The following is a 24652-nucleotide window of genomic DNA, read 5'->3' on the forward strand; positions in this document are numbered from 1 at the left end:
GGACGGGGTTGATAACCACAGCGGGAGGGCTGATCCTGGGAGGAGGAGGGAGGGGTTCAGGGACCTGAACTCGGGCAGATTGTCTGACAGAGGCTATAGTCTGTTTCATCTCTGCCAGCAGCGCACTCAGGTTCTCGTCCTACAAACAAACACAATGAGCAGTGTAAACATTCAGCATGAATATATGTTTAAGAATAATACAAATCTGCATTTATACTGTGTGTCTTAAACTACATTCCTCTAGGACATCTAGTGTGCAAACACTTTTATGTTAAAGTGGACATGAAATACCCAAATTATCAATAGCAGTACACTATTTCATGTATTCATCAGTAGTAGATTATGTAGATTTATCATTCTTTAGACATCTGAGTTGGGCTTCTCATCCTGGATTATGGCACAAAGGATTGCAACTTCAAATCCTGTGTATTGGTAAATGCACAATTATATTCAGCACCATATTAATAGCAAAAACAACACCACCCTATTCTATTATGTTTCTAGAGTGCTGCAATGTTATGGAGTATAGTAAGTCTAACTCTACTGCAGTACAAAGCATATGATCATCACCTCTTCCTCCTCACTGATAGACCGCACTTCTCTCTCATGGTTCTAGAACAGAGAACATAGATAGAATATAGATCAGATTGTTTTGAAGGCAGGTGGTAGATAACATTGTTTCGAAAGTGTTTTGGAAATGCGACTTACTGGAGCAGAATGGCAGGCGGCAAGAAGGCCCAGCACAAAGAGCAGCACCTTCATCTTCGCAAACGCAGGAATCTCTCGTCAAAGGCCGGAAATGATGTTTCTGACAGATCATGAAAACCAAATGAAAAACTCAAAGGTGATTCACACATGAGACACAATAAACTGTTTTTAGCAGTGAAGTAGCAGTAGTAGCAGCAGAAGCAGTAGTCATTTATGGTCTTACCTTATACGAATATGAATCTAAACGACACTGCACATGAGCTCTTTGGACAATTTCTTCTATGTGCTCTGGAGATATAAATGCTTCTCCGTCTGCCAAACTCTCCAATCAGAATGGTGTATAGCCACATGTATTAAAATGGTAAAGTAATGACATCAAAAAGATTTCAAAACAGATGTTTTTCTTTATAAAGGAACCACACCGTAGACGTCGTGTGGCATTCTAACCAACCCAGAATAGATGAGGAGTGAAAATTGACCATGTTGTATCAGCACCTCAGAGTAATGTGTTGCCTTTTCATCTTAATTAAATGAGGGGAGTCGTGTCATGGCAGCTCTCCCCCGGAGGCTTGCGGTGGACTGCAGCCTTAACCGTCGAGGCGCATACCAGACTGAACTGAATTTTTTCACCTGTGCTATCATCAACTCCATCTGCTGTTGTAACTTCAGCGCTCCTTAACAAATGCCGTCCTGTTTTCTGGGAGCGGTGGTGAGCGGTGGAACATTTTTCCCTAGCCTGCCTCTAGACACGGCCCCAGGGGAAACCGGTGTTTGTGTCCTACTGATGGAGAAACAGGCTCGACACATGCGTGCAAACAGAGCATCAAGTGAACAAAATGTCCCGGCCTGGAGAAAGGATGGAGATGAAGTTTAGTGGAGATATTTCGTTCTTTCTATATGCGGGTATAAGGATGGTAAAATACAATCAAAAGGGGAAAATAAGATTTTGCTGGTCAGATTGAAAAAAGGGGGCTTCTAGAAATAACCTGGAAAATAACTCATGACATAAAAAATATATAAGGTTATTCATCTAGGCCACAGACTTTTTGGACTTTAATCGTATCTTATTACTAATGAAAACTTCAATTTTTCAGCTGCGTTGTCTGTCATCTTGATTTTCATATATACTGTATGTTTATCATTGAATATATTCTAGATGGGATCAGATCAAGGAGGCAGGAGTAGTTTGTTATTCAGGACAGATCCAGTGGCTCGTGGTTTCACGCGAGGGACATTCCTTCCCGATGAAAACACACTTGTTTGCCGTCGTGAAAATAATTTGATATTAAACCCGAAAGTCAACAGTGGTTCTGCCGTCCCGCCACAAGCCACCAAAAGGTATGCAATCGGAGTTTCACAATGATGCCATCCTAATGATGTGGTGGCCTCGCGTGGGATCTTGTGATTGGCTGAGATAAGCGATAAAAAGAGGTCCAAATGGCTCCTGATTTTATATTAGCTCACAGCAAATAAGAGCGTTTCTGAAGAAGAGAGGGGTCGGGAACCAAGAGGAGATCCAAGGACTCTTCACACAACTTCTCAGGGTAAAGCTGACATTTGAATTACCAAAGTATTGTTTTTATATACTTTTTGCAAATGTGCTATATTTTGCAATTTTGCTTGGTATAAAACAGTATACAATGTGCGGGTGCTCTCCATGTTTCTTCAAATTCTACTATATGAAATTGACTGTATGCTTGGATGTCAGAATCGTCACCCTTAGGTGAAATCTGATGATGAAGACCATCATCTTCATGCTGGGTCCTCTCTGTCTCTGCCTGGCAGCTCCAGTAAGTTCACTGGACTTTTCTCATTCCAACATTTGTAAATGATCTGTAATTATTCACTTGGATTTCCATTGAAACACTCTTTCTTTTGTCATTAACCTCAGGTGCATGAAGCTCATGAGAGGAAAGCCAGAGCGTTGGCCATTCAGGTAAGCATTCAAGCTGTAGCTCATATTAAGAGTCTTCATTTTGATAAATCACTATGAAACTAAACTGATATTGGGGTGATGGTGTTTCAATAGAATGTAGCATGCTGCAATGACAGATGAAGTTCTTTAACTCAGTGGTTCCCAAAGTGAGGTTTGGGAACCACCAGAGGTTCTTGAGGGGGGTCCAAGCTAAATGAGAATCACTATTATTTTACTCACTATAAGTTAGCACAATGAGACAATGTACAAGGATTACTGTTATCCACCGCTGTAATAAATTGTATCCAACAGCAAAAGCTTTAAACCTCCACTTTAATCCTTGTTTGAGACCTGTATTCTACAATCTGTATCCATAACTGTAAACTTTCCTGTGCCTCATTGCAGTACCAGGCTTCTTTTGAGGACGGCATCCTCAAAGTGCCATTCATCGGCCACATTCCCGACCCCCCTATGCCCAACTATGTGAACCCCGGCTACACCATGCTCCAAACCCCTTTCCAAAACCCTCTCCAAAACCCTCTCCAAGGACGGGCCCCGTACAGCATGTACCAGCCTGCTGCGAGCCCCACCAGCTCCTTCTATCCCTCATACTCCTCAGTGGCTTCCGGGTATTACTGCTCCCTGAACCCCATGTACTGCCAGTATCCTCAGTATGCTCAGTATGCTCAGTATCCTCAGTATGCTCAGTATGCTCAGACTCCCCAGAATCCCCAGTATCCCCAGTATTCCCAGTATCCCCGCTATCCCATGACAAATCCCCACTATGGAAACAACCTCCCTCTGACTCCCAACATTGGTGTCCAGCCGCCGATCATAGTGTTGGAGAGACCAGCCAGGAACGCCGGTGGAGGCCCAACTACACCAGTTGATCCTGCACCACCAGTAGCGCCACCGGTAGCACCACCGGTGGCGCCGCCGGTAGCACCTCCGGTAGCACCGCCGGTGGCACCTCCGGTAGCACCGCCGGTGGCACCTCCGGTAGCACCACGAGCGGAACTAACACCTGCTCCACGTGGCGATTTGTATGCATTCTAATAAGTGTTTGGCTGTGGCCCGATGACATGGCCATAAGGTGTATTTTCAGAGGGAGATGTGGTCTTAGGATTTCCTTGCAACTGGGTGTTGGTTTAATCCACTCACTTATCTTCTCCATTGCATCTTTGTTCACTACCAAGGGCAAACGTTTGGCTCTTTGTACCATGTCATGTTACATCAAAATATGCATTTCAACACATGCTAGATGTAAGTTCAGCCTCTACTCAGTAGAGACTATGCAGTAGACTCTACTGCATAGTTGCTATTAGCTCTGTAACATTGTACCTTTACATTCTTCATACCATACCAGTGTCTTGTGTACAGTGAGGAGAGAAAAAATAAAGATTCCACCAGCAATATCATGTCATGTTGTCATGTTGAAAAAATGTTGAAATAAAAAAAATTAAAAACACACCAAAGAGCTGTTACTGGGACGTTTATTCAAAAAACAAAACAAAAAAAAAAAAACTTGGGAGAATCAAGAAGGCATGAAAGGAAATTTAGACGTCATTTACAGTTGAACTCAAAGATATTGTTAAACAGCGACAGTTATACACATCCATTTACACAACCTGTACAAACATTTTTTTCCCGTAACATTTGCAAATTAATTTCAAAATAACTTAAATAGGTTTCTATGTAAAAGTGCAAATCCTTATGCGTGGGATGTCTGTGAGTAAGACTGTGGCGATAGAAGGGCGATTTGAGGAGTTCACTTGGCTTGAGGTGCTGCTCATGAGGCGTTGTGAGGCATCAGCACATTTTAACATGCCGCCTTATAGCGCATAGCTCATACCATCATGTTTAATGTAAGAATAGTTAGTGTAGAATACTCATGCCTCACAGTGCACTTCAAGTTAAGTGTCTCCGAGTTCACATCTTCTCTCATCCAAATCAATATAATGTCCAGGTAGGTGAATACCAAGTCTCTCCCTCTGTCTCAATCCCTATGGTTTAACAGAGAGCCCTTTCTCAAGTCAGCATGTCCACCCCTGAATAAAACCACTAAAAAGCAATGATCATAGTGTTCTGGGGTAATGTCTCAGAGTCAAGTGAAAAGTCATAATTACAGCATAGCAACGACGCACTGTTACCTGTTTGGTAGTGTTATAGGTTAGCATTAAAATCACAGTCACCAGAGGCCATTCTATACAGGATGAACCAGGAAATGGCGGGGCAGTAGTAGTAGTACTAGTACACAGGTTACAGGCTTTGGTTGACAGAGTGAGTGTGTGTGTGTGTGTGGGGGGGAGGTGGTGATTCTCCATAGTCACAAGGCATGATGAGGCGACGAAGAGTGGCAAACTGTTAAAAACGCTGACACTGCATAGTCTCTACAAGCATCCTCCCTGTTTGGCAGGGAGGGGATAGTGAAAGAACCCACGCACGCTATTGGGCCGTACATGCGTCTGTATTAACATGCAGCCGATGCAAAACAAAGTGGAAACCGACGTGTCATCACCACAAGTAGATTATTATACAGCATATTTGTTCATGATCCACCGGTCACCATGTATTCTACTGGACTAGAGAATGGAATTGTGTGTCGTAAATAAAAGGAAGGTTGTTTTTAGGCATTGATAATAAAAAGGAGAAAATAACGAGCAAAGTCCTTGTGTGTGTGCGTGTGTATGTATACATATAACTAGGACTTCTGCTCTGCTCCTGCAGCAGCCTGGGCTGCGCTCTCCGGTTTAAGGATCTGGTAGGTGATGAGGTACTCTGGGTAGGCCTGAAGGAAAAACACATGGCAGTTGATTAGCCAATATCACATGGCGGGGTTCCTAAACATTTTCGCTCGGCCCGGTTTCGGTGCTCACCTGCTCTCCCCTGTAGATGACGTACTCGGCGTAGGCCAGGCCGTTGACGCTGGGCCGCCCTATCACCGAGTGGTGTCCCGGGGGGGCGTGGGCCATCTTCATGGCACTGAACTGTAGGAAGGACTTGCCCAGGGTCACTCGGCAGAACAGCATCTGCCTGAGGGTGCAGGGGACAAGACACAGGTCAGGCACGGTGGCCCGAACGGAATCAATAGACTCCTGAAACATTCTCTGATATTAAGAACATGCATTTTTTTGGTAAATCCATCCAAGGACTAGTGTCTCACCTGTGGCACAGGTAGCAGGATCGGTCTTTGTGTGTCGGGCAGCCGGTGCCTCCTCCGATGCCGTAGACATACTGGTTACTCTTGGAGGAGTTTTCAGCAAAGTAGATCCCTGCTCCAAACATCCCTCCTATGTAGGCATGGCGCTCGTCAAAGCCTTTGTGGATGATGGCGTTTATGAACGGAGAACCTGGAGGAAGACGCGAGAATACAGTGGCAATATGTCATCTGAGGATTTAAAATTAATTTGCGGTGCAATCATCTGTGGGGCACTTTGATCTAAATAAATCTGGGTGGGAAATTGACACCAGCACTAGGCCAAACACTGCTACATCTTTGGCTTTGGCTGGTCAGGTTGTGTACCCTAGCACAGTGGTTTTCAAGACTGTTGGGTCATGATGGTAAATGTTTCAGAACCATTGCACTAGCAACCACTTTGGCAGGTCCTATCTAACCTAGTTGGATGGTAAAATTGTGAAAATAACTTGTGAATTTCAGGATTGACCACTGTGACAAAGATAAAAAAAGAAAAAAAGAAAAGAGTTTTCTCCCCTGAAATAGAACCATTAAATGGTAAGGAAACTCAGGTGGTTTGATGGATACTTTTATCTAAAGCACCTTACCCTGCCTACATTTTGAATATGTGGTGGGAAGTGAACCTCTAACCCTGACAGTGTCGGTGTCTCGCCCACCCATAAAGCTGTACAGGACCAATAGTCATTAATTCCTGATCTGGTATGATTTAAAAAACAGAAACAAATCCCTGACAAGGAAAAATCTGCCAGTACCTGCTGACATAATTCATTTCTAACCTTTTGAAGTCAGGAGCTAACCATAATGGGACAATAACACCACTTTGTGAGACAGCAACCAAACAGATGGGTTGGGTGTAAGTATGCTGGGTGTGGTTACCATGGAACAACATGCGCTCGTTGTGGTGGTTGTGGTTCTCATCTGCGATCTCCTTCTGCCGATGGGTGTAACGCTCCCTCAGCTTCTTGTTCACCACCTTCTGGATCTGTGGGCCACAACACGACACTCTAAACAAAATGTTTGATGCTGCATCTGTGTTACACCAGGCACTACATGTTGACTTGCGTACTTCAGGTCAGAAGGATCCTTCAGTGGAGCATTATTAGAAAACACATAAAGGGAGGAATCCACACAATGCCTTGTTAAGGGCACCAAGACAAAACAAGTACAAAAACATTTCCTGGTTCAGACCTTGATGATGTTGTATCTGCTGAACACGCCACCAGCATTGCCTCCGTCCCTGTGCTCTCGGATGGTGCTCTGCATCTGAGGCAAACAGAACAAAAACAGGACACGTTTTATTATCTATTAACATGATGCACTGTGACCAGGTTGGGAAACAAACACCAGCCACTAGGAAAATGCCACTAAATTATTGCTGTGGCTGGTAAGTTTGTCTACTCTACCGGCCACGTATCAGACATGTAACCAACTATCATTCGGAGGTGCTATTTTAAAAATTGTTGTCTGTTAAAATACTGATAATGGCAGGTGAATTTTGGCACCTGCAAATCACTGTGGCTGGTAGTCAAATGGCAGTTGCCTATACTGGCCTTTTTATATATTTTTCTCTCAAAATATGTATGTGTATATATATATATTTTACCCAACAGCTTCAAGGTGTCAGTCTGTAAAACCTGCAATGAAACCTGCCTTACAGAGCTTCTAACAGACCTAAAAAAATTTAAATGGGGGGTTTTCGTGTCACACAAACAATGGTGTAAGTGCTGTTTCAGAGCCTTTTCCACACCGACAAGAACAAAATTCTGGGGGAAACACTGAATACGTCTAACTTTTTGGAATTCTTTGGCACAAAAATGGTCAAATTCATTGGCACAAAATATGAGCTATCGACAGCTTCAGTCCAAAAATATTGGTATTGGCCTTCAAAAACCCATACCAGTGGAACGCTACTATAAACACAAAGTGCAGAGTACAGACAGTGAGGTCTACCTACCTCCTCCTCAACAGATTGGCACTCCTTGTCATCTGGGGCGAGGTCAATGAGGACGGTGCCCTGGTTGGCACAATGGAATGTCAGGTATGGGTTGGCACCTGAGGAAAAAACAATACAGCCATATTTACACAGCAGTGAAAGAAGCCTAAAGGTTGAAGCAACAGGTTTGTGACCAGAAGATTACAAATTTGAGCTGACAGGGAAAATATCTTAACCCTACCCCCCACGTAACCCAAGTGGAGCTGGTTCAATGCCAACAGTAAAAGACTGTGGCCCGAGGTTGTTGGGTGATTTCTGACTTAACTGGGCCTCTATTTTAGCCCCAGGACGCCTCCTTACCTTGTTGGCCGCCCAGCAGCCTCTCAACACCCTTGATGAGCTTGTGGCGGTGGCCATAGGCGTTAATCCCGATCTCCTTCAGCTCTTCGTGGCCCATGTCTGCCAGCACATCCAGGGTGATCTAGAAAAAGAGGAGGGACACGTCAAGTTGGGAAATTAACACCAGACAAATGGTCCTAAATCTTGGGCTGTGGTAAGTCAGTTTGTCTACTCCGCTGAAATGGTTCAGTGGACAAATGTTTCAAAACCACTATATTAAAATGTCAGCATGTTATACAGAGTTAAACCTATAATGCTGTGTGACGAGTGGCGGTAAAAATTAACCAATCATGAAAAACGGCATGATGCCACATGCGCATCAGAGTGTAAGCTTTCTTAAACTCTGATGCGTGTCTTACAAGATTATGTATGTATGTATACATATACTGATCGTTTCTAGGACAGAGCCAGGGTGATGGTCTCACCTGCTCCCTCTCGAAAATGTCCCTGAGATGCTCCAGGCCCAGGCTCTTCAGGAACTGACTGATGTTCATGTCCAGCATTGCCACTACAACAAAAACACAATACAGCATGTCAGAACAGCACAGACAAGAACAGCTCATCTCAAAACTGGCTTCCTACACATTTTAAATGTTGAAAGTCCATTCTTTTTTATATCTTGACCAGCTTTGTCGATTGCGCAGTGATCAATATGATGTATGCCGATAGTGCTAGTTCCTAGACCTCCAAGATTACAAGCAACCAACAGTAAGCCAAGCCAAAGCATTGAGACAAGGGATGCAACAAATATTCCTGTGCCCCTGGAATGAGTGCAACCTAAAGGTGTGTTCATCTTATTCAACTTTTTTCCAACCTTCCAGTGTCATTTCAAACCTTTGTGGGTTTTTTTTTTACACTTAAGTTAAGGGGAGACGAAACAGTCAAGGAGAATGGAAAGTGTCCACTTTTAGAACAATAACAATGAAAATGGAGAAAGTGGTGAGAGTGGTACTAGGGCTGGGCGATATATCAATATTATATCGATATCGTGATATGAGACTAGATATCGTCTTAGATTTTGGATATCGTAATATCGTGATATGGCATAAGTGGTGTCTTTTCCTGGTTTTAAAGGCTGCATTACAATAAAGTGATGTAATTTTCTGAACTTACCAGACTGTTCTAAAACAGGGAAGGAAACCCTGTCTTTGCATTTTATTTTGATCACAGTCTTGTTTTAATGAAAGTGCTTGTGACATGTCACATGTGGCTTTGACTTACAACTGAACATTTAGCCCACTTCGTAGAAAATACCGAGATATATATCGTGTATTGCCATTCAGCCTAAAAATACCGAGATATGATTTTTGGTCCATATCGCCCAGCCCTAAGTGGTACTAAAGTTGGTAGTAGTTGTCACTATGACCATAAGGAGTCCGCACGCACTTGGCTGGATTTTCTGCAAAGTGTTCGCGAGTTGTACCCAAGAACTCGTTACCGATAGTAGCGGCTACTGCAGCTAGTTGTTATGGAAACAAATTCTACTTATATTATCAGCACAAAACGTGGTTTAGGCAATGCTTTTCCAACAGAAAAAACAAAAAAACAAAAATACAAACAAACAAAAGCGGATTAGTGTGAGCACACCTTAAATCTGCAACTTCACAACGGTAACTCACTTTCTCCTTCCTTGCGGTCAGCCCCTGTGGCTCCATCTGCCACACCGGAGGCCCCGGCGGCGGCGGCGGCCAGCTCAGTGAGCGGTCCGGCCAGGTTGTCTATGCTGCTGGCGGCTGACAGGCAGGAGGGCGTGGAGGCAGGGGAGATAACCGAGGCGCTGACCACTGTGGCCTGGGGCTTGAAGCAGCTGGGCAGGGCGTCGGGCGGCATGGCGTCCATCAGCAGGGCACGGATGTCATCAGCCTGGAGGGACAAGGCAGGGGGGGGGGGGGGTTCAGAAGGCGTCTGATCCAAGCCCCAGAGCTTTTCTGATACTGATATTTATCAGTGTCTATGTTCAAATGCTACATTTTGTTGTTGTATAGCTGATTTGAATGTATTAGGTTTTGTTTTGCCTGATGAGAACTATAACTCGACACTTAAGTCATCAGGAAAATTCATATTTTGGTGATTATTCCTTCAAAAACGTACCACTATCTACCAGCAGCCATGCTTGACACTTGACCAGTTGAAAAAGACAGTTCCAAAACTCAATATGTGTCATTTCGCCCCCCCATTTTCCCATAACTTATCCTGGCCTGGAAAACGCGTATTGCAAATTCCATGACTTTTTTCCCCATGTTGTTGACAACTGTGAAAACCCTGACAATGAGCCATTACCGTGGCCAGGTCCAGGGCGGTCTGGCCCTCCTGGTTCTTCATGGTGGGGTCGGCTCCGTGGGCCAGCAGCAGGGCACATAGCTGGGTGCGACCCTTCTGAGCCGCCTCATGCAGGGGTGTGAACGCCCATTTGTCTGTTGCATTCACACATGTATTGTATTTGATCAACAGGGCTGCAATGTCTACATGCTGTGGGGAAGAGAAGAGATGCAAGACATCAGTGACGAGAGTTAAAACTGTGTATCTGGCTTAAATTGATATGGCTAAATAAATTCTGAATTGGGGCTTTAGTATGTGGATCTTGTCTCAGGAAAGCTGAATACCACACAAAGGCAAATTACTGTACATGTAATTGGTGAATAAAATGATTGTCTTGTTGTAACTGACCCCATAAGAGGCAGCGTTGTGGAGAGGGATGAGGCCTCCCTTGTCCTGGGCATTGACATCAGCCCCATGCTCCAGGAGATACTCTGCCACCTCAAGGTTGTTATAGCCAGCTGGGGAGGAAGGCACAGAGATGCCAGGATGAAGCTCTTTACCCTCTAGCATTCACAGAAGTACAGTGACTAGGCTGTTCCAAGTTCTGAAAATACTATGGTGATTATGCCATTTTCAATTACCTGAAAGATGACGTTCAATTAGAAAAGTTCATTCTTTAAAGAGAAAGCCTGTCCAATTGATCACTAATCAAGCCTCCTGTTTGGATATTCAACAAGTTTTCACATTTAAATATGTGCGAATGGACAACAAAACCATTTCCCTTAACATCACATGGCAATTTTTCAAGAACAACAATTTGAACGTTCCAAGAGAGGGACTTGATACATGATCAAAAATCTTCAGCTTGGCTATAAATGCTACAGCAGGAGTGTCTATTGGTTAGAGTCGGAGCTTGAAATCAGCACTAGAAAGACAAAAGCAGAAAAATGTAGAAGCAGCCAGTATCCGTTACCTGCAAGGTGCAGCGGTGTGGAGTTGCGTCCCTGGGTGTCTCTGCAGTTGATGTTCTCTGGGGAGCAGAGTTTTTGGACACGGGCCAGGCAGCCTTTTTTGGCGGCATCCAGCAGGGCGGCGTCGCCCCTCAGCAGGTCCTGGATGTCGGTGTCTCCGTCCTTCACCATGTCCAGCGGCATGTTGCCGTCACGGTTCTTCTTGGTCGGGTCTGCGCCGTGCTGTGGAGCAAAAGAGGATGTTTTTTTTTTTTTTAGCACAGATGCTGTTACCTTGTTGAATTCTTAACCTGGAAAATCTCTACCTATATACACACATGTCCAGGAGGCTCTATTGTACTGCTCTGCTTTTTTGTGTCCTGTGCTGCCTGATGCATTGATTGGGTTTTGGGATGCTTAAAGGGTGTTAAATAATCTATGACCTTTATCGGCCTCTACTGGAAACTGGTAGGAATTGCAACAACATCAGTAGAGGGGAGTGTATATCAATATATTTTAACTATAAAGAGATGGTTTGGCAATTCATAAGTAAGTTGATAAGTTGTCCCTTTCCTCCTAATACCCTAATAACCATCATTATAGTAATCACTAACAACGGACACTAATCAAAGCAAGGCAATAAAGGTGACTATGAGGGATCCTCACTTTGAGCAGCAGTTTGCAGATCTCATATTTGCCCTTGGCTGCGGCCTCGTGAAGTGGTGTGAACTTCCACAGGTCAGCCACGTTGACCGAGGCTCCGTGTCTGACCAGCAGCTCGGCCACTTCGTAGTGACCGTAGGAACAGGCGTTGTGGAGGGGAACCAGACCGCTGGGGGGGAAATACAGCCGTGAAAAACTTCTCACGCGAGTCTTGATGCATTGTGCTGAGTAGTGTTAAACTTCTGATTAACACCTGGCCTCAAATAATAAACAAACTAAAAAATCATTAATGCCATGTTGCTGGTGATTTTGCCAGGTAATTTTACAGTTCATATATCATCTCTAAAAGTGTATGGTGGTAATGACAGTGAACTCACCCCTTGTCTTTAGCGTGGACGTCAGCTCCGTGGTGCAGCAGGTACTCCACCACAGCCACTCGGTTGTAACCAGCTGCAAAGTGGAGGGGGGTGGAGTGACGGCCCTCCAAATCACGGCAGTTCACATTCTGAGGAGTGCATAGTTGCTGCCATGCACAGAGACAAAATGAAAATTAACAACTATAAGCACTGTGTTGATTCAAAATAGATTAATCTAACTTGTGTGACAGCAGCTTCACAAGGCAGTAAATATACAGTTAACGCTTCTGCAGTCATTAAAAAATCACCACAGCTGCTACAGAGAATATGAAATTAAAGTGTTATAATGGAGCACAAAATTCCTAAAGGAGCAAAAAACCAACACAGCCCCAGTGTATGGAACGGAATGAGAACTGTGTGGGATCAACTGATTATTTACATGACACACCCAAAATGATGCGACTCTTTTTCAGTCTATCAAAAGGAAGGCTTGGTACAGCAAAATCTGCATGCCCTACAAGCAAGCTACATAATTGAACATAGCAAAACATCCAAACCATGTCATATTAATTGTCAGGTTAGAAAGAAATGGTCTGATAAACACCAAAAAAGCTGTGGCAGCCTATAATACTGTAATCCCAAGTTTCCTAGCAGACATGAGATTGATCTTAAGGCTACGAAATGAGCGAAGCCCACTTACGTTTTTGTTTTGATCGTATGATAGCTTGACGAATGAGGGCCAGTGAACTTACCTGCACTGTGTCCAGATCCCCAGCTTTGGCCGCCTCAAGGAATCGATAATCCACGTCAGAGTTACGGGTGGGAACATTTTCTGAATAAAACAGGGACAAATTAAAGAGTAAGTAAATAATATAATTAAGTACATAATCACTGTCAATTCAAATACCATCAGTCATACAGGACCCCCACCCATGATGCCAGAAGCCCGGTGAGTGTAGTTACCGTTGAGAATCTGCTGTACGGCCTCGTTGCCCATTTGGGCAGCTGTGAAGCCCTGCAGGGACACGATGGAGGGGTCGGCCCCATAGCTCAGCAGCAGCCTGCAGGTCTGGATGTGACCCGCCAGCGCCGCCCTGTGGAGGGCCGTCTGGCCCAGCGTGTCCACAGCGTTCACCTGGGGTCGGAGCACAGTAAGGGATAAAAAAATTTAGCTTGTTTTGTAATATTTTGTGTGTCTCACAGGCTTTAGTCATAAATAGGCAACTCGCTGTTGTCAGAAATTGGGGATTTAGTGCTAAAGGACACCTAGATAGTATTTGTCAAGGAATGGGTAACTGTTACTCGTTCATTTCACCCTCACAGATAACAATTACTATTTTACCAACAGGATGCATACATTTTTCATTCTGCAAAAAATGTAAAGGCAAATGAGGATGACCAGACCTTTGCTCCATGCTTCTGCAGCACCTCCAGGATATCGTTGTGAGCCCTCTCAGCAGCAACATGCAAGGGAGTCATGAAGCTGTCAAGACATGACAAAAAAAAAGACAGGTCAGGAAATTATTACCATATATGATCCAAGATTGTGCTGTGCTAGTGGATGCCTGTTATTTCTTGCCATTATTCAGTTTTCTACTTTCTTCTCAGCACTTAGAGCGGGCTTAAACATACTGTCACATTGTTTCTCATTTCTGTTTTTTTAGTAATTTTAACACTTTTAAATCACTTAATCAATTTCCCCATGGGGGTTATTAAAATCTCATCTTCAAAGCTTGCAACTTAACAGAGGAAATCATTATGTTCAGAATTCCTCATGTTCTCTGTTGATTCTTCTAGCTATAAGTAGCTAGCTACCTAAAACGGAGGCAAACAGGGAAGCAAGGTATTTAAGAAATAGGCCTATACTGTAGTCAATTCAACTGAGTGGTGTACTTTTTGTTTACTTTGTTGTTTCTTTTCAAGAGAAATGTTCTTATAACCCCATTTTTTTAAAGCTCACCTGGGCAACTTAATTTTTCCTCTTCAATCAGTGTTTTTTTTTTGTTTTTATTATGTGCAAACTAAATAATGCTAATTGTGGAGTAGTGGTGGTCTTACTCTTTGTTCTTCTCGTTGATGTTGGCACCTTTACGAAGCAGCAGCTCAGTCACCTGTTTCCGCTTAGGGTGGGGTGAAGCCACAGCACAGTGCTGCAATGCACAAGAACATTAGATTAGACTCTTGGAATTATAATAAATAATGAGGTTGCAGAACAAATTTATATTTTAATTCCAACCCCCTGCCCGCAAAGGGGCCTTCTGCCTCTTACCAGGCAATCACTGTAACAAGAATTGTTCATAAAGGTTCAATAAACAACTGCACCAACCCTACGCCAGCCCGAAGCAACTACAACACTTTGCCATTGTGAGGATAGCAGTCACCGTTTACCAAATTCCACATATATATTATTAAACTGCCCTCTACCATTTTCATATATGTATATTTAACAAAATAATAGAATCTAGTATATATGTATACACATGTGTATGGGCTCCGATTAGACTTTGGCTCAACAGCTGTACAGTAACCCAAGTGATACAGGACAGAGCTAGGGCCAATTTACTTTCAACTCAACCAATTCTGGAAGTGGATTTTCTCCAAAATTCAAAATCTAGAAATCTTTGGGCATAAACGGGTCGGGATCTTAAATCCAATAAAAAAAAAACAACCGAGAATGCAGGCTCTCAGCATTGTGTGAGCTGCGGTTTTAATTTCCATGTAGCATTATGTGAACTGAAAGTGATTTTGAGCCCCGACCCTGACAGAAAGATTTAGTTCTCACCAGAGCTGTCTCGTTGGTCTGAGGGTGTTTGAAGCTGATGATCTCCAGAGCCAGGGTCTTCTTCACTTTGGCCATGTCTGCCTCCCGGGCCGCCTGCAGCAGCGAGTGACCTTTGAACTCATCTACATGTCAGGGGAGGAACAGAGAAGAAAAATGTAAATGGGGGATGCCATGCTATTATTTTGTGATGGCACATTAAATTTGACCATTTTCATGCCAAAAAGTTTTAAGTATTCAGTGTTTTTCCCAGAATGTTATTCTTGATGATGTGGAAAAGCCTCTGAAACAGCATTGTGTTTAGATCATAGGACACTAAAACTCCATTGAAACCCAGGATGATGATCATAATAATAACAATAATTAGACAGTAAACATGCCATCTCCCATCACTGATGCAGTCCACCTCTGGGCCTATCAGTAACATATACAGTACATCACCCTATTTTATCTAATACTTGTAGAATGTGTTTTTCCCTCATCATTTTGTGTGCATGTGTGTTTGTGTGTGTGAAAACTCACAGGTGAGCCTCTCTTTGAGCTCCGGGGTGGGGGCCATGTCCACGGCGCTCTTGCTGTGGCAGTTGAGCAGGGTGGGGTCGGCCCCGTGGCTCAGCAGTAACGAACAGACCTCCACTCGGTTCTTTGATGCCGCCTCGTGAAGAGGAGTGAACTGCCACAGGTCCATGGCGTTCACACATGCTCCATGCTGCAGAGTTAATGACGAGAGTAAGGAAAAAACATAAAAAATAACACATCAGAGGCCAGTATATAGTGGCACTGGGCAAGCAAATAACATTCAGAATCTGATTTAAGTTTGCACACACAAGGAATCTAAACATCTTATGGCCAGCTCTTTCAAAATCAATTGTTTGGAGGATAGGCTTGCTGAACTTGTTTGAGAATATCTGTACTTCTATGACCTATCAAACAGCCTTTAAATCCTCATATGTCACCACTATTTACAGTTTCCCAAGATTGTGGTTAGCTACTTCTTCGCATTCATGCGCTCTGCTGGCGTGGAGCACAAACAAAACACACAATACAAACCCAATGCGAGTATACACAAATTTGTATGCGGTGCGGTCAACTGCATTTCTATTTCGGGCAGGTTTGACTCTGTTGCAAGTATACCGCCACCTCTCATTTCCAATCCTGTGGGGGTCTGTTTATCAAGTTTGAAATAAAGTAACTGCAATTTTTTGGGCCTTACTTTTAGCAGAAGCTCCGTGACCTCGAAGTGACCGTAGGAGCATGCATTGTGAAGAGGAACCAGGCCACTGCAGGGACAAGACAGTCAGGTTAGTGTCATATGAATATATTATGACAAATACACCCACAACTTATCAAATATCCATGATCCTCTGTTTGGGTTTGCAGTCCGGCTGTTGGTGCTTGTGAACAAGTGTCTTACCCCTTGTCCTTGGCGTGGACGTCGGCTCCATGCTGGAGAAGGAGCTGAACGATGCGGACCCGGTTGTAGCCGGCGGCCAGGTGGAGGGGGGTGGACTGGAAGAGAGGATAGCTTGTTAGAACAGAGCTGACTGGCTGGTTCAGTATGAGCTACCTTCAGGAGAACGGCCACGGGAGCGAGCGGCTGATTAGGGCCAGAAGCAATGTGCTGCGCCAGGCTACACTCAGTGAGTTGCAGATGAATGGTGAATGATGATGCAAGATCAAGGGAGTTCTGGGCAAATTCTGCGACAAAATTCAGTGGCTGTCATTACTGCGTCTGAGCGAGTGACAGCATCAACCCCCATACTTCTCAACTTTATCTACCATTTGACAACAAGGTGAGCAAAATAAAAGTAAAAACAAATCTTTCTATGTTTTGGAAGTTTAAAAATCATATGCAAGTAGTGACCTGGCTAGTCAGTAACCACTAGTGCAACAGTTAATTTAAAATATTGAATTCCAAATGGCTGAGTGGGAATGCAAGGAGGTAGAATGAGCAGGCTGAGGTTTTAGTAAGCGTTTCTGCAGGCCATTAAAAAAATGGATTGCATGGCTTCATTTCAGCCAAACAAATGCATGTTAGTCTAAGCAAAGCAGCGAAAGAGATTCCTGTAGCGTTCATTCTCTGCTCCGAAGTCTAGCTCAGGCCTAGTTTACAATCAAAAGAGGAAAATCATTCATTTCAATTCCCATGCAGTGATATCAAGACAACACCCAGAAAGCCCGCTGTTAAAAACTCAAGCCACAGTGACAGAATCTGCTAGACAAGAGAATCAAATCAGGGTGGCATCATTCAGTGTTGGATGACATGAGCAATCAAAAGCAGATCAATTCATTACCGCTGATGGTAGCACAGAACTAGAATGAGTGGTGAAATGTAGCTTTCCATTCATTACCGAGTACCAACTGATCCAATAGGGAATGTGAGGTGGACACAAATTTCACAGAGACACATTCAAGAACCGATGCAGGGGGGCAAGCCTTCAGGCATGCATGAGTGATCATCAAAAAAAGTAAAATCAAACACTGACTTAAGAGCGAGTGACTTGAAAGTTGGAGGAAGTGTGGGTGAGTGTGCAGAGGAGAGGAGAGACGCAGAGAAAGCAGGCAATGGAGATTTTGAGCTCCTCTCCAAATTCAAAAAGGTGGACGTTGTACCACAACACCAACCCATCTCACTCACATAGTATGCGCACGCACATACACACACACACACGCTCACACAAACACACGCACACACAGAGGAGCATCAGGGTGGGATAGATGAGAGTGGCCCGTACACCCAGGTCCATGATGTGCAATTAACAAGTGACAGCCAGCTTATTGGTCAAATAAAAAAAATGGATTAAAAAGAAATTACAAAAAATAAAAAAAAATAAAAATCACAACAGTGCATCAATCAAGTGGCCGTTATCAAGGTCGACTTACCAGCATTTTTTGGGATGTTGACTGATCGACAAATGTTGCCAGAGTCACACGGAAAACAAAATGAAACAAAAATTACAAAATGATAGTATCTTTTCACAGCAATCCTATCCTCCCTTAAGTCAATGAAACACAAGGCCTAGTTATGAACCACTGTCGGATCCATCAAACATGGTCTAAATTCAATGTGACACCAGGGTACAGTGAGTAAATAGCTGAGGGGTGAATGTGACTTCTCGTCCACCAGTTTTCTCTGTGGCTTTGTGAAGAGACAGGGACTTGTTAATGCTGCCCAGAGGTTAAATCCCAGGCAAGTGCTGGGAACTGGGCCACACTGAGGTGAAGAAATTGCTCTTGACACTGACCCAATCTGCTTCGACATAATGGCTTAGTTCATGCAAACTCCAAATATGCAACAAAACAAAAGGGGTGGCGAAGGAGAAACGCTATGACTGATGAGAGAGGGGAATGAGAAATTTGGTTAGGAATGTATGTAATAAGCCGTTGGGGATTAAATATGTCCACCAAGGGACTTTGTTAGCAACGGTGAATTATTATAGCACTGTGGAATTGCTGATTACGCTCGCCAAGCATATGAATATGCAATTGTTTGTCATTGATATTTATGAAAATAGGAAAGGGCCTTCTTGCCAGGTAATAGAGGGAGGCTGCGCTCTAATAAATCCATGATGATGGGTAATGCATGAAGGACAAAAAAAACAAAAAAACAGTGGGAGTAAATCAAGCCGATTCAAAACAGGACGAGGGAGTGAAAAAAAAATATCCAAACCTACGCCAAATTCAGCAATGCCAAACACTGAAGAAAATTAAGTGGAGAATGTATTCCAAAAAAAATGCATCTTGGTGCCTTTATCCTTTTAGTCACCCACAAAAGGAAAAAACACAAAGGCAAAAATGAATCCCAAATAACATTCTACCTCCTCTAGACTGCTTACATTTTAAGCTGAGCGCCAGTAAAACTGTTGTAGAGTCCTGAGGGGGCACGATAGCTTGTGTACGGAAATATACTGCCAACATTAAAAAAAAGTTATATTTTACTTTGTTATACTTGGATCGAGTTCCTGGTCTAAGAGCTTGTGCATCTAAATGGATTTCAAGATTAGGTCCCAAATAGTTTTACTTCAGCCGTTAACATGGAAAAGTGATTATGGTGGGGAAAGAGAAAATATTGCTGCTGGGATACCTGACAACATAGTCCAAACATCCTGCAAAACATCATACCTTATTTTTACCAAAAACATTTGCAATTATAAATAAAAAAAGGAGAAGTTAATTCATTTTCCCAAATAAACCAAATAAACATCTCCAAAGAACCTCAACCCAAACTATTCTGTGCCTATTTCCTTCAATAAAAGGAACAAATGATCCCAAAGAACCTAACTTACTGGGACCAAAACTTGTGTCTTTCATAGTGAAAACACAATTTAAGTTTATGAACAGAAAAAAGGGACATGGACGTGATGAGCTGAACCTACACAGCTGAGGATTAATGAGGTAGGTAAGGCAAAGGAAGACATGTTATGACAGAAGCAAATGGATTTAAAGATGGGTCTGCTGTCACACATGCAACATTATAAAGGAAAAAAACCTACATCTATGTACAGTTACGTGGCACAGTAGTTTGTCCAAGTTAAGGCAGTCCCCAGTTAAACCTCTCCTTAATCCAATGACATAAATCCTCTTCATATTGCACCACAGAAATTAATCCAGCCACAATCAGATGATTTTAATCCTCTACATACATATTGTCTGAGTCAGGAACCTTCTTCTCTATTTTTTGTCAGGCATTTTTGGAGTGTAAAGAATCTGGAACTCTGCACATCATATAGTATCCAAGGTGTTATGACAGATCTATGACCAGTGTGGGCTGACGTCTTACCTTGCGGCCGTCGCTGGCATGACAGTTGACATTTAATGGAGTCAGCAGTGCCATCAGCTTCTCTTCGTTTCCACTCCTGTCATTACATGGTAATGGACATGAGAAAAGACGGGGACGTGTCATCAAGTATTCTGCATCAAAATACACAACAGCCTTTTCTGCAAAGCAATCTGGAGGTCAAAGACGCAATCCAACTGGGAAAAAAATGAAAATTCCCATAATGTATGGATAGTGGAGCTATTTCATGTTGTTATTAGGGTTTATCGCTTTGCCAGACATTATCGTTGACCTCCGAAATGATGCAGTTCGTTTGATTAGATATTTATTGTATTATTGATCACTACTGCACTGGTTATGTATGGGAAGCCCTTAACCTGAATTGATTCTAAGGCGATATTTGGATTTCAGACAGTAAACATGCAGGGTTTCGCACAGCTCTATATATTCAAGGTGGGTTGCCTTAAAAGAATTCTGCTGCCTTGACTGAAAAAATAATATAAAAATCTTCTTCTATTTATGTGGTTGTTTTTAGTGAGATTCAAGGACTGTTGAACACAGCATCCAACCGCAGCATCTACTGCCCAAAAGTAGCAGTAAGGAGCAGATTCAGGAGCAATATATCATTTGAGTCAAGTAACATTGGTACAATGGTACACTTCATCTAATAACACCATAATATCAGCCCTGTCTGAACCGCGGGAAATTGACTATATGAGCAAGTAGGATAAATACCCCAAAATATTTCTTTCATGCCATTGCAAACCATGACTTTTGCTCTGCCTATACCCTGCATGAAACTACTGGTCGCCTTTGTCAGACTTGTCAAATTATATTTTCATGGATTTCCATGCAGCGGTAACCATTGTATAAAACCCATCCTAACCAACAGGGCGTTCTTCACTGTGGTTGTGGGTGCTTCTGTGCCGCTGACAAGTGAACTGCTGTACTTTGTACCTATCCACTTCACCTCATACCCATAATCACAGTAAAGAACACCCTCTCTGGAATTCAATTCTAACATGACATAGTGGAAAAGTTAAATTATGCAATTGTTTGAACATAAAAAAAGACACTGGCAAATACCACTAGTGTATGATGATGACTCGACACACTGACACCCACCTTGCGGCTTCCAGGAGTTCATCCTTCTTGTATTCACCTGGATAAAAACAAATGTTCAGATTACAACATCGGTGATTATATTTGTGCTAAATGTATTTGTTCACTTCATGATGACTTCCAAACTTGATCCATTGTATAAGTGGGCAAGCAAGTTTAAAATCAACACTGAGTACCTGATTTAATTCACAAAATAGCACTGAAAACAGGTAGGGTGACATATTTCCATGAAAAATATATATGAATTATTTGGACGGTAGAAATTATTCTTGGCAGGCAGTGTCCCAGCCCTTGGCAGGTGAGCCAAAAAGGTAATTTCAGACACTGCCCTAAGGACTGAAATGTTTGTGCCATCTATTGTCAGGGCACTGTGGATTTGACCGTTATACTTACTCTTTGTTGCTTGTAATGTTGGCGATCTAAGAACTGAAGCTTATTCTACTCTTGCACTCATAAGTCACTTGGGATAACAGCACCGACTAACTGTCTAAAATGTAAATGAGGAGTGGATGAGAGGGACTGACCAGTGAGCACAGCCTTGGCTGAAGGGTCAGCCAGATCCAGAGCGGATTTGCCGTCAGTGTTGCGGATGTTGGGATCGGCCCCGTGCTGGAGTAACACTGAGTGAGAGAAAATGTGTAATTAGAGGGATTTATATGTTCTATGATTCAGATTTTTTGTAAGAACTGAAAACAGTGTTTCTTCTGTATTCATTCAGCAGTGGGGCATCACCACTGCCAGAACACTGCCACCACTGCTACGGAAAATATGAAATTAATATAACAATATAATTTAGTCAAATTCATGAAGACGTGTAGTTCTAATGGTTACAATTGTTTTCATTATGAGCAAGTATACACTTTTTTTTTTACACTGGAAGCAGCACAAGATCCATGACTGGGGCCAGAGCTTGGACAAATGTGGAACAAAAACTAAGATTACTCCCAAGAAACACAGTTGCATAAAATTACAGTAGATGCCAATGTCAGCAATTGGGAGTATTAATGACATATCTACTGACAGTTTTGTGAAAGATAACCCTTCTCAAAAAAACTGCTTGAATTTGTCCAAGAATCACAGAGAAAGGATGCACATCATTATAAAACACAATTCTAAAAACACAGAGGATACTATCTGTGTCATTTAGATTTATAGCCTTATAGCTCATTTATTACTATTCATGTCTAGTTTACATATCCCCCAATCATTCTGCGATGCATGCCATATGGAATTAATTATTTTAACATTTACAATTTTTTTTGTCATTTTTAAAATGCAAACTTTACGATGTCAAACCTAGCATGAAATTAACTGCTGTCCTGGCTAACAAACACACACAAAATAAAAAGATATGGTTATGACAATTAAGTTTATAAGGAGACATTTTTGAGGGATTATTTCCTGGCGGAGACTCCCATTTCTTGCTGTGGGTGTCACTTGATTGACAGGAAGCAGAGGGTAATTTAAATTTTACCCATTTGGCTGTTTGCTAGCTTTAAATTCCCATCCTCGTCACCACCACTCACTCGATCTAAAAAAGATTACTAATAACGAAAGCTGGAACAACCTTTAACAACAGTCACCACAGATCCCCGACGTAGCTTATGTTTTAGCTTGACTCCATCATGAGTCCATATGTACGATTCTGTTCTAAAATGTGCTAAGAGTAAAGTTACACTTTAAGCCTTACCAATGCACACATCTATCTTGCCCTTGATGGCAGCCTCGTGTAATGGAGTGTAGTTCCAGTTATCTCTGGCGTTGGGGTCTGCGCCCTGACACAGGAGGAGACTGACCACTTCAGCGTGGCCGAAAGAGCAGGCATTATGCAGGGGGATGAGCCCTCCATCATCCCTGGCATGCACGTTGGCACCCGTCTGCAAGAGGTGCTCGACCACATCTTTTCTGCCAAAACCTGAAAAAGACGGTTAAGATGATTTTAGTTCAATGTTTCCATATTCATTCGGCAGTGGTGCACCAGTCCACCATGTGTAGCTTTATCACCACTGTTGCTGCTTCAGAGTATGGGAAATTAATCCCTCTGAATACACAAAAGCTACTTAATTTATTACATTTACATATCCCCAAAGCATCACTGCTGCATAACGTTACTGATACAAATACAAAACACTGTTGTTGCTAGCACTGTACTCCTAGAGTATTATGAAGTATAAGTACAGTGAAGTTAAACTGGCAAAACATAAACTTATACCGTCTATCTAAATGTAGAGTAGGCAGAACTAATGATTTAATTAAAACTGTCAAGCTTAAAGTTGTATTGTATGTTCTAACCAGCCAAACTTCAAAGGGAGGGGGTTAAGATGTTGACGGTAGGCCTACTCAGTAATCGACCTGGGTTGAGAAAATGGTGTTAAATTGCTGTCAAACACTTGTGAGCTATTGATTCAAACGGTTGGCATTAAACTATGATCCTCAAAGGGGTAAATGACAAATGTTAGCTGCAAATACGTCGAACAAGACGTAGTAATGACGTTAGCTAATGTTAACCTTAGCTAGCCGTTACGTTAGCTACAAAACAAACGCTACCCTATCACATTAGCTTAGCTTACCCGCAGCGAAATGAAGGGGGGTAGATTTTCGTCCGGCCATGTCCTTCGCGTTTACGTTTACCGAATCGACAAGTCTCTTAACTCGAGAAACATCGCCATTTCGACAAGCCTCGAACAACTCCCTGAATGCCCCGCCGATGCCACTGCTACCGTCAGTGGGACTGGCGGCTCCAGAGCCGGGGCTGGAGACGCTGCTGCCCCCGCCAGAGGTTGTTGTGGTGGAGCTCGCACTGCTCGCTAGGACCGGGGCTGGTAGGTCCGGGGAGGCCAAAGCTATCTCCATTCCTCCGCTGCATTCCCGTTCACTCTCCGGGGGTCCGACAGCCGAAGTCAACAGAGCCATCGGCGGAGAGCCCGGAGGACCGGCCGAAATGGAGCTGTTTCGCGGCGGAGACTGTAATGTACTTTGCTGTTGTTGCTGCTGCGAGGAGCGACGAGACACCGCCATTACCGCAGCTCTCAAGCAACAATAATAGCAGTTTCTCGTTTCCGGTGAAAGTGGTCCGTTTCCTGTCAGCTGTTTGCTCTCAGTGGTTGCTAGCTGCAGAGTAACGTGAAACAAACCTACTGTCCTGTTTGTTATGCCAGATTAGATACCGAAAGACGCTGTATAACAGATGACCATGTGCGTTAAGAAATTAACGTTAGCTGTTAAGATACCAGCTTTACGCCCGACTGCCGAGCAATTTAATGGTCAGCAAACGTTAAAAAGGCTACTTTACACAATGACACACGACCTTTTCTGAATCTTTAGGGGACACTTCAATTCAGCATAATCCACAAATTGCTTATTCCAGTAACATCTCAAAATCCAGTATTAGTTCACACTGCTTGCTGCCGCTGCACGGACTATTTTGAAGGTAAACAGGCAAACTAGCATTAATTGCAATTGGATCATGTGCATTTCGAATTAAAGATTGAGTCGATAATTCAGTCATTACTTTAGTTGTATTTATGAGGCCATGTCATTTCGGCAATAAGCAGGACCACATTAATTTGCCATTTTTATGGGTAGAGTTTGATGT

At 43.0% G+C, this 24652-nt stretch overlaps 2 protein-coding genes across 3 annotated transcripts; one reads left to right on the forward strand and one right to left on the reverse strand.

Annotated features, from left to right (window-relative positions):
- The first annotated feature begins 2172 nt into the window (after window positions 1–2172).
- LOC139644251 (uncharacterized) lies at window positions 2173–4025 on the forward strand. The gene is made up of 4 exons (XM_071519672.1): window positions 2173–2252; window positions 2417–2498; window positions 2600–2644; window positions 3029–4025. The coding sequence occupies exons 2-4, from the start codon at window positions 2442–2444 to the stop codon at window positions 3677–3679; spliced, it is 753 nt and encodes a 250-aa protein (XP_071375773.1). The 5' UTR covers window positions 2173–2252; window positions 2417–2441; the 3' UTR covers window positions 3680–4025.
- A 75-nt stretch (window positions 4026–4100) lies between these two features.
- On the reverse strand, window positions 4101–24075 carry LOC139644236 (poly [ADP-ribose] polymerase tankyrase-1-like). Of its 2 annotated transcripts, XM_071519654.1 has the most exons (28): window positions 23628–24075; window positions 22748–22972; window positions 21582–21677; window positions 21061–21097; window positions 19939–20014; window positions 18042–18062; window positions 16573–16667; window positions 16372–16438; window positions 15681–15867; window positions 15162–15283; window positions 14438–14529; window positions 13784–13862; window positions 13343–13514; window positions 13132–13211; window positions 12401–12546; window positions 12027–12192; window positions 11384–11603; window positions 10819–10928; window positions 10432–10620; window positions 9771–10014; window positions 8577–8659; window positions 8113–8233; window positions 7774–7871; window positions 7008–7082; window positions 6696–6801; window positions 5787–5973; window positions 5500–5656; window positions 4101–5411 (listed from the first exon to the last, which is right to left on the reverse strand). In XM_071519654.1, the coding sequence occupies exons 1-28, from the start codon at window positions 24073–24075 to the stop codon at window positions 5325–5327; spliced, it is 3786 nt and encodes a 1261-aa protein (XP_071375755.1). In that variant the 3' UTR covers window positions 4101–5324. The 2 variants fall into 2 exon arrangements, with proteins under 2 accessions (XP_071375755.1, XP_071375756.1); XM_071519655.1 differs by lacking the exon at window positions 18042–18062.
- Between the last annotated feature and the right edge of the window lie 577 nt (window positions 24076–24652).

Source organism: Centroberyx affinis, unplaced genomic scaffold (genome assembly GCF_046629955.1).
Source record: "Centroberyx affinis isolate AG114_WGS23_722 - 3 ecotype Tasmania unplaced genomic scaffold, CSIRO-AGI_Caff_v1 ptg000719l_1, whole genome shotgun sequence".
Lineage (NCBI taxonomy): Eukaryota > Metazoa > Chordata > Actinopteri > Beryciformes > Berycidae > Centroberyx > Centroberyx affinis.

Coding starts and splice junctions, on each gene's coding strand:
- LOC139644251 (XM_071519672.1), top strand. CDS start 2,442: ATGATGAAGACCATCATCTTCATGCTGGGTCCTCTCTGTCTCTGCCTG. Junction 2,499..2,599: donor GTCTCTGCCTGGCAGCTCCA/GTAAGTTCACTG, acceptor CATTAACCTCAG/GTGCATGAAGCTCATGAGAG. Junction 2,645..3,028: donor CCAGAGCGTTGGCCATTCAG/GTAAGCATTCAA, acceptor GCCTCATTGCAG/TACCAGGCTTCTTTTGAGGA.
- LOC139644236 (XM_071519654.1), bottom strand. CDS start 24,075: ATGGCGGTGTCTCGTCGCTCCTCGCAGCAGCAACAACAGCAAAGTACA. Junction 13,515..13,783: donor TGCAGAAGCATGGAGCAAAG/GTCTGGTCATCC, acceptor CTCCGACCCCAG/GTGAACGCTGTGGACACGCT. Junction 5,974..6,695: donor CGAGCGCATGTTGTTCCATG/GTAACCACACCC, acceptor GTCTTCCTCCAG/GTTCTCCGTTCATAAACGCC.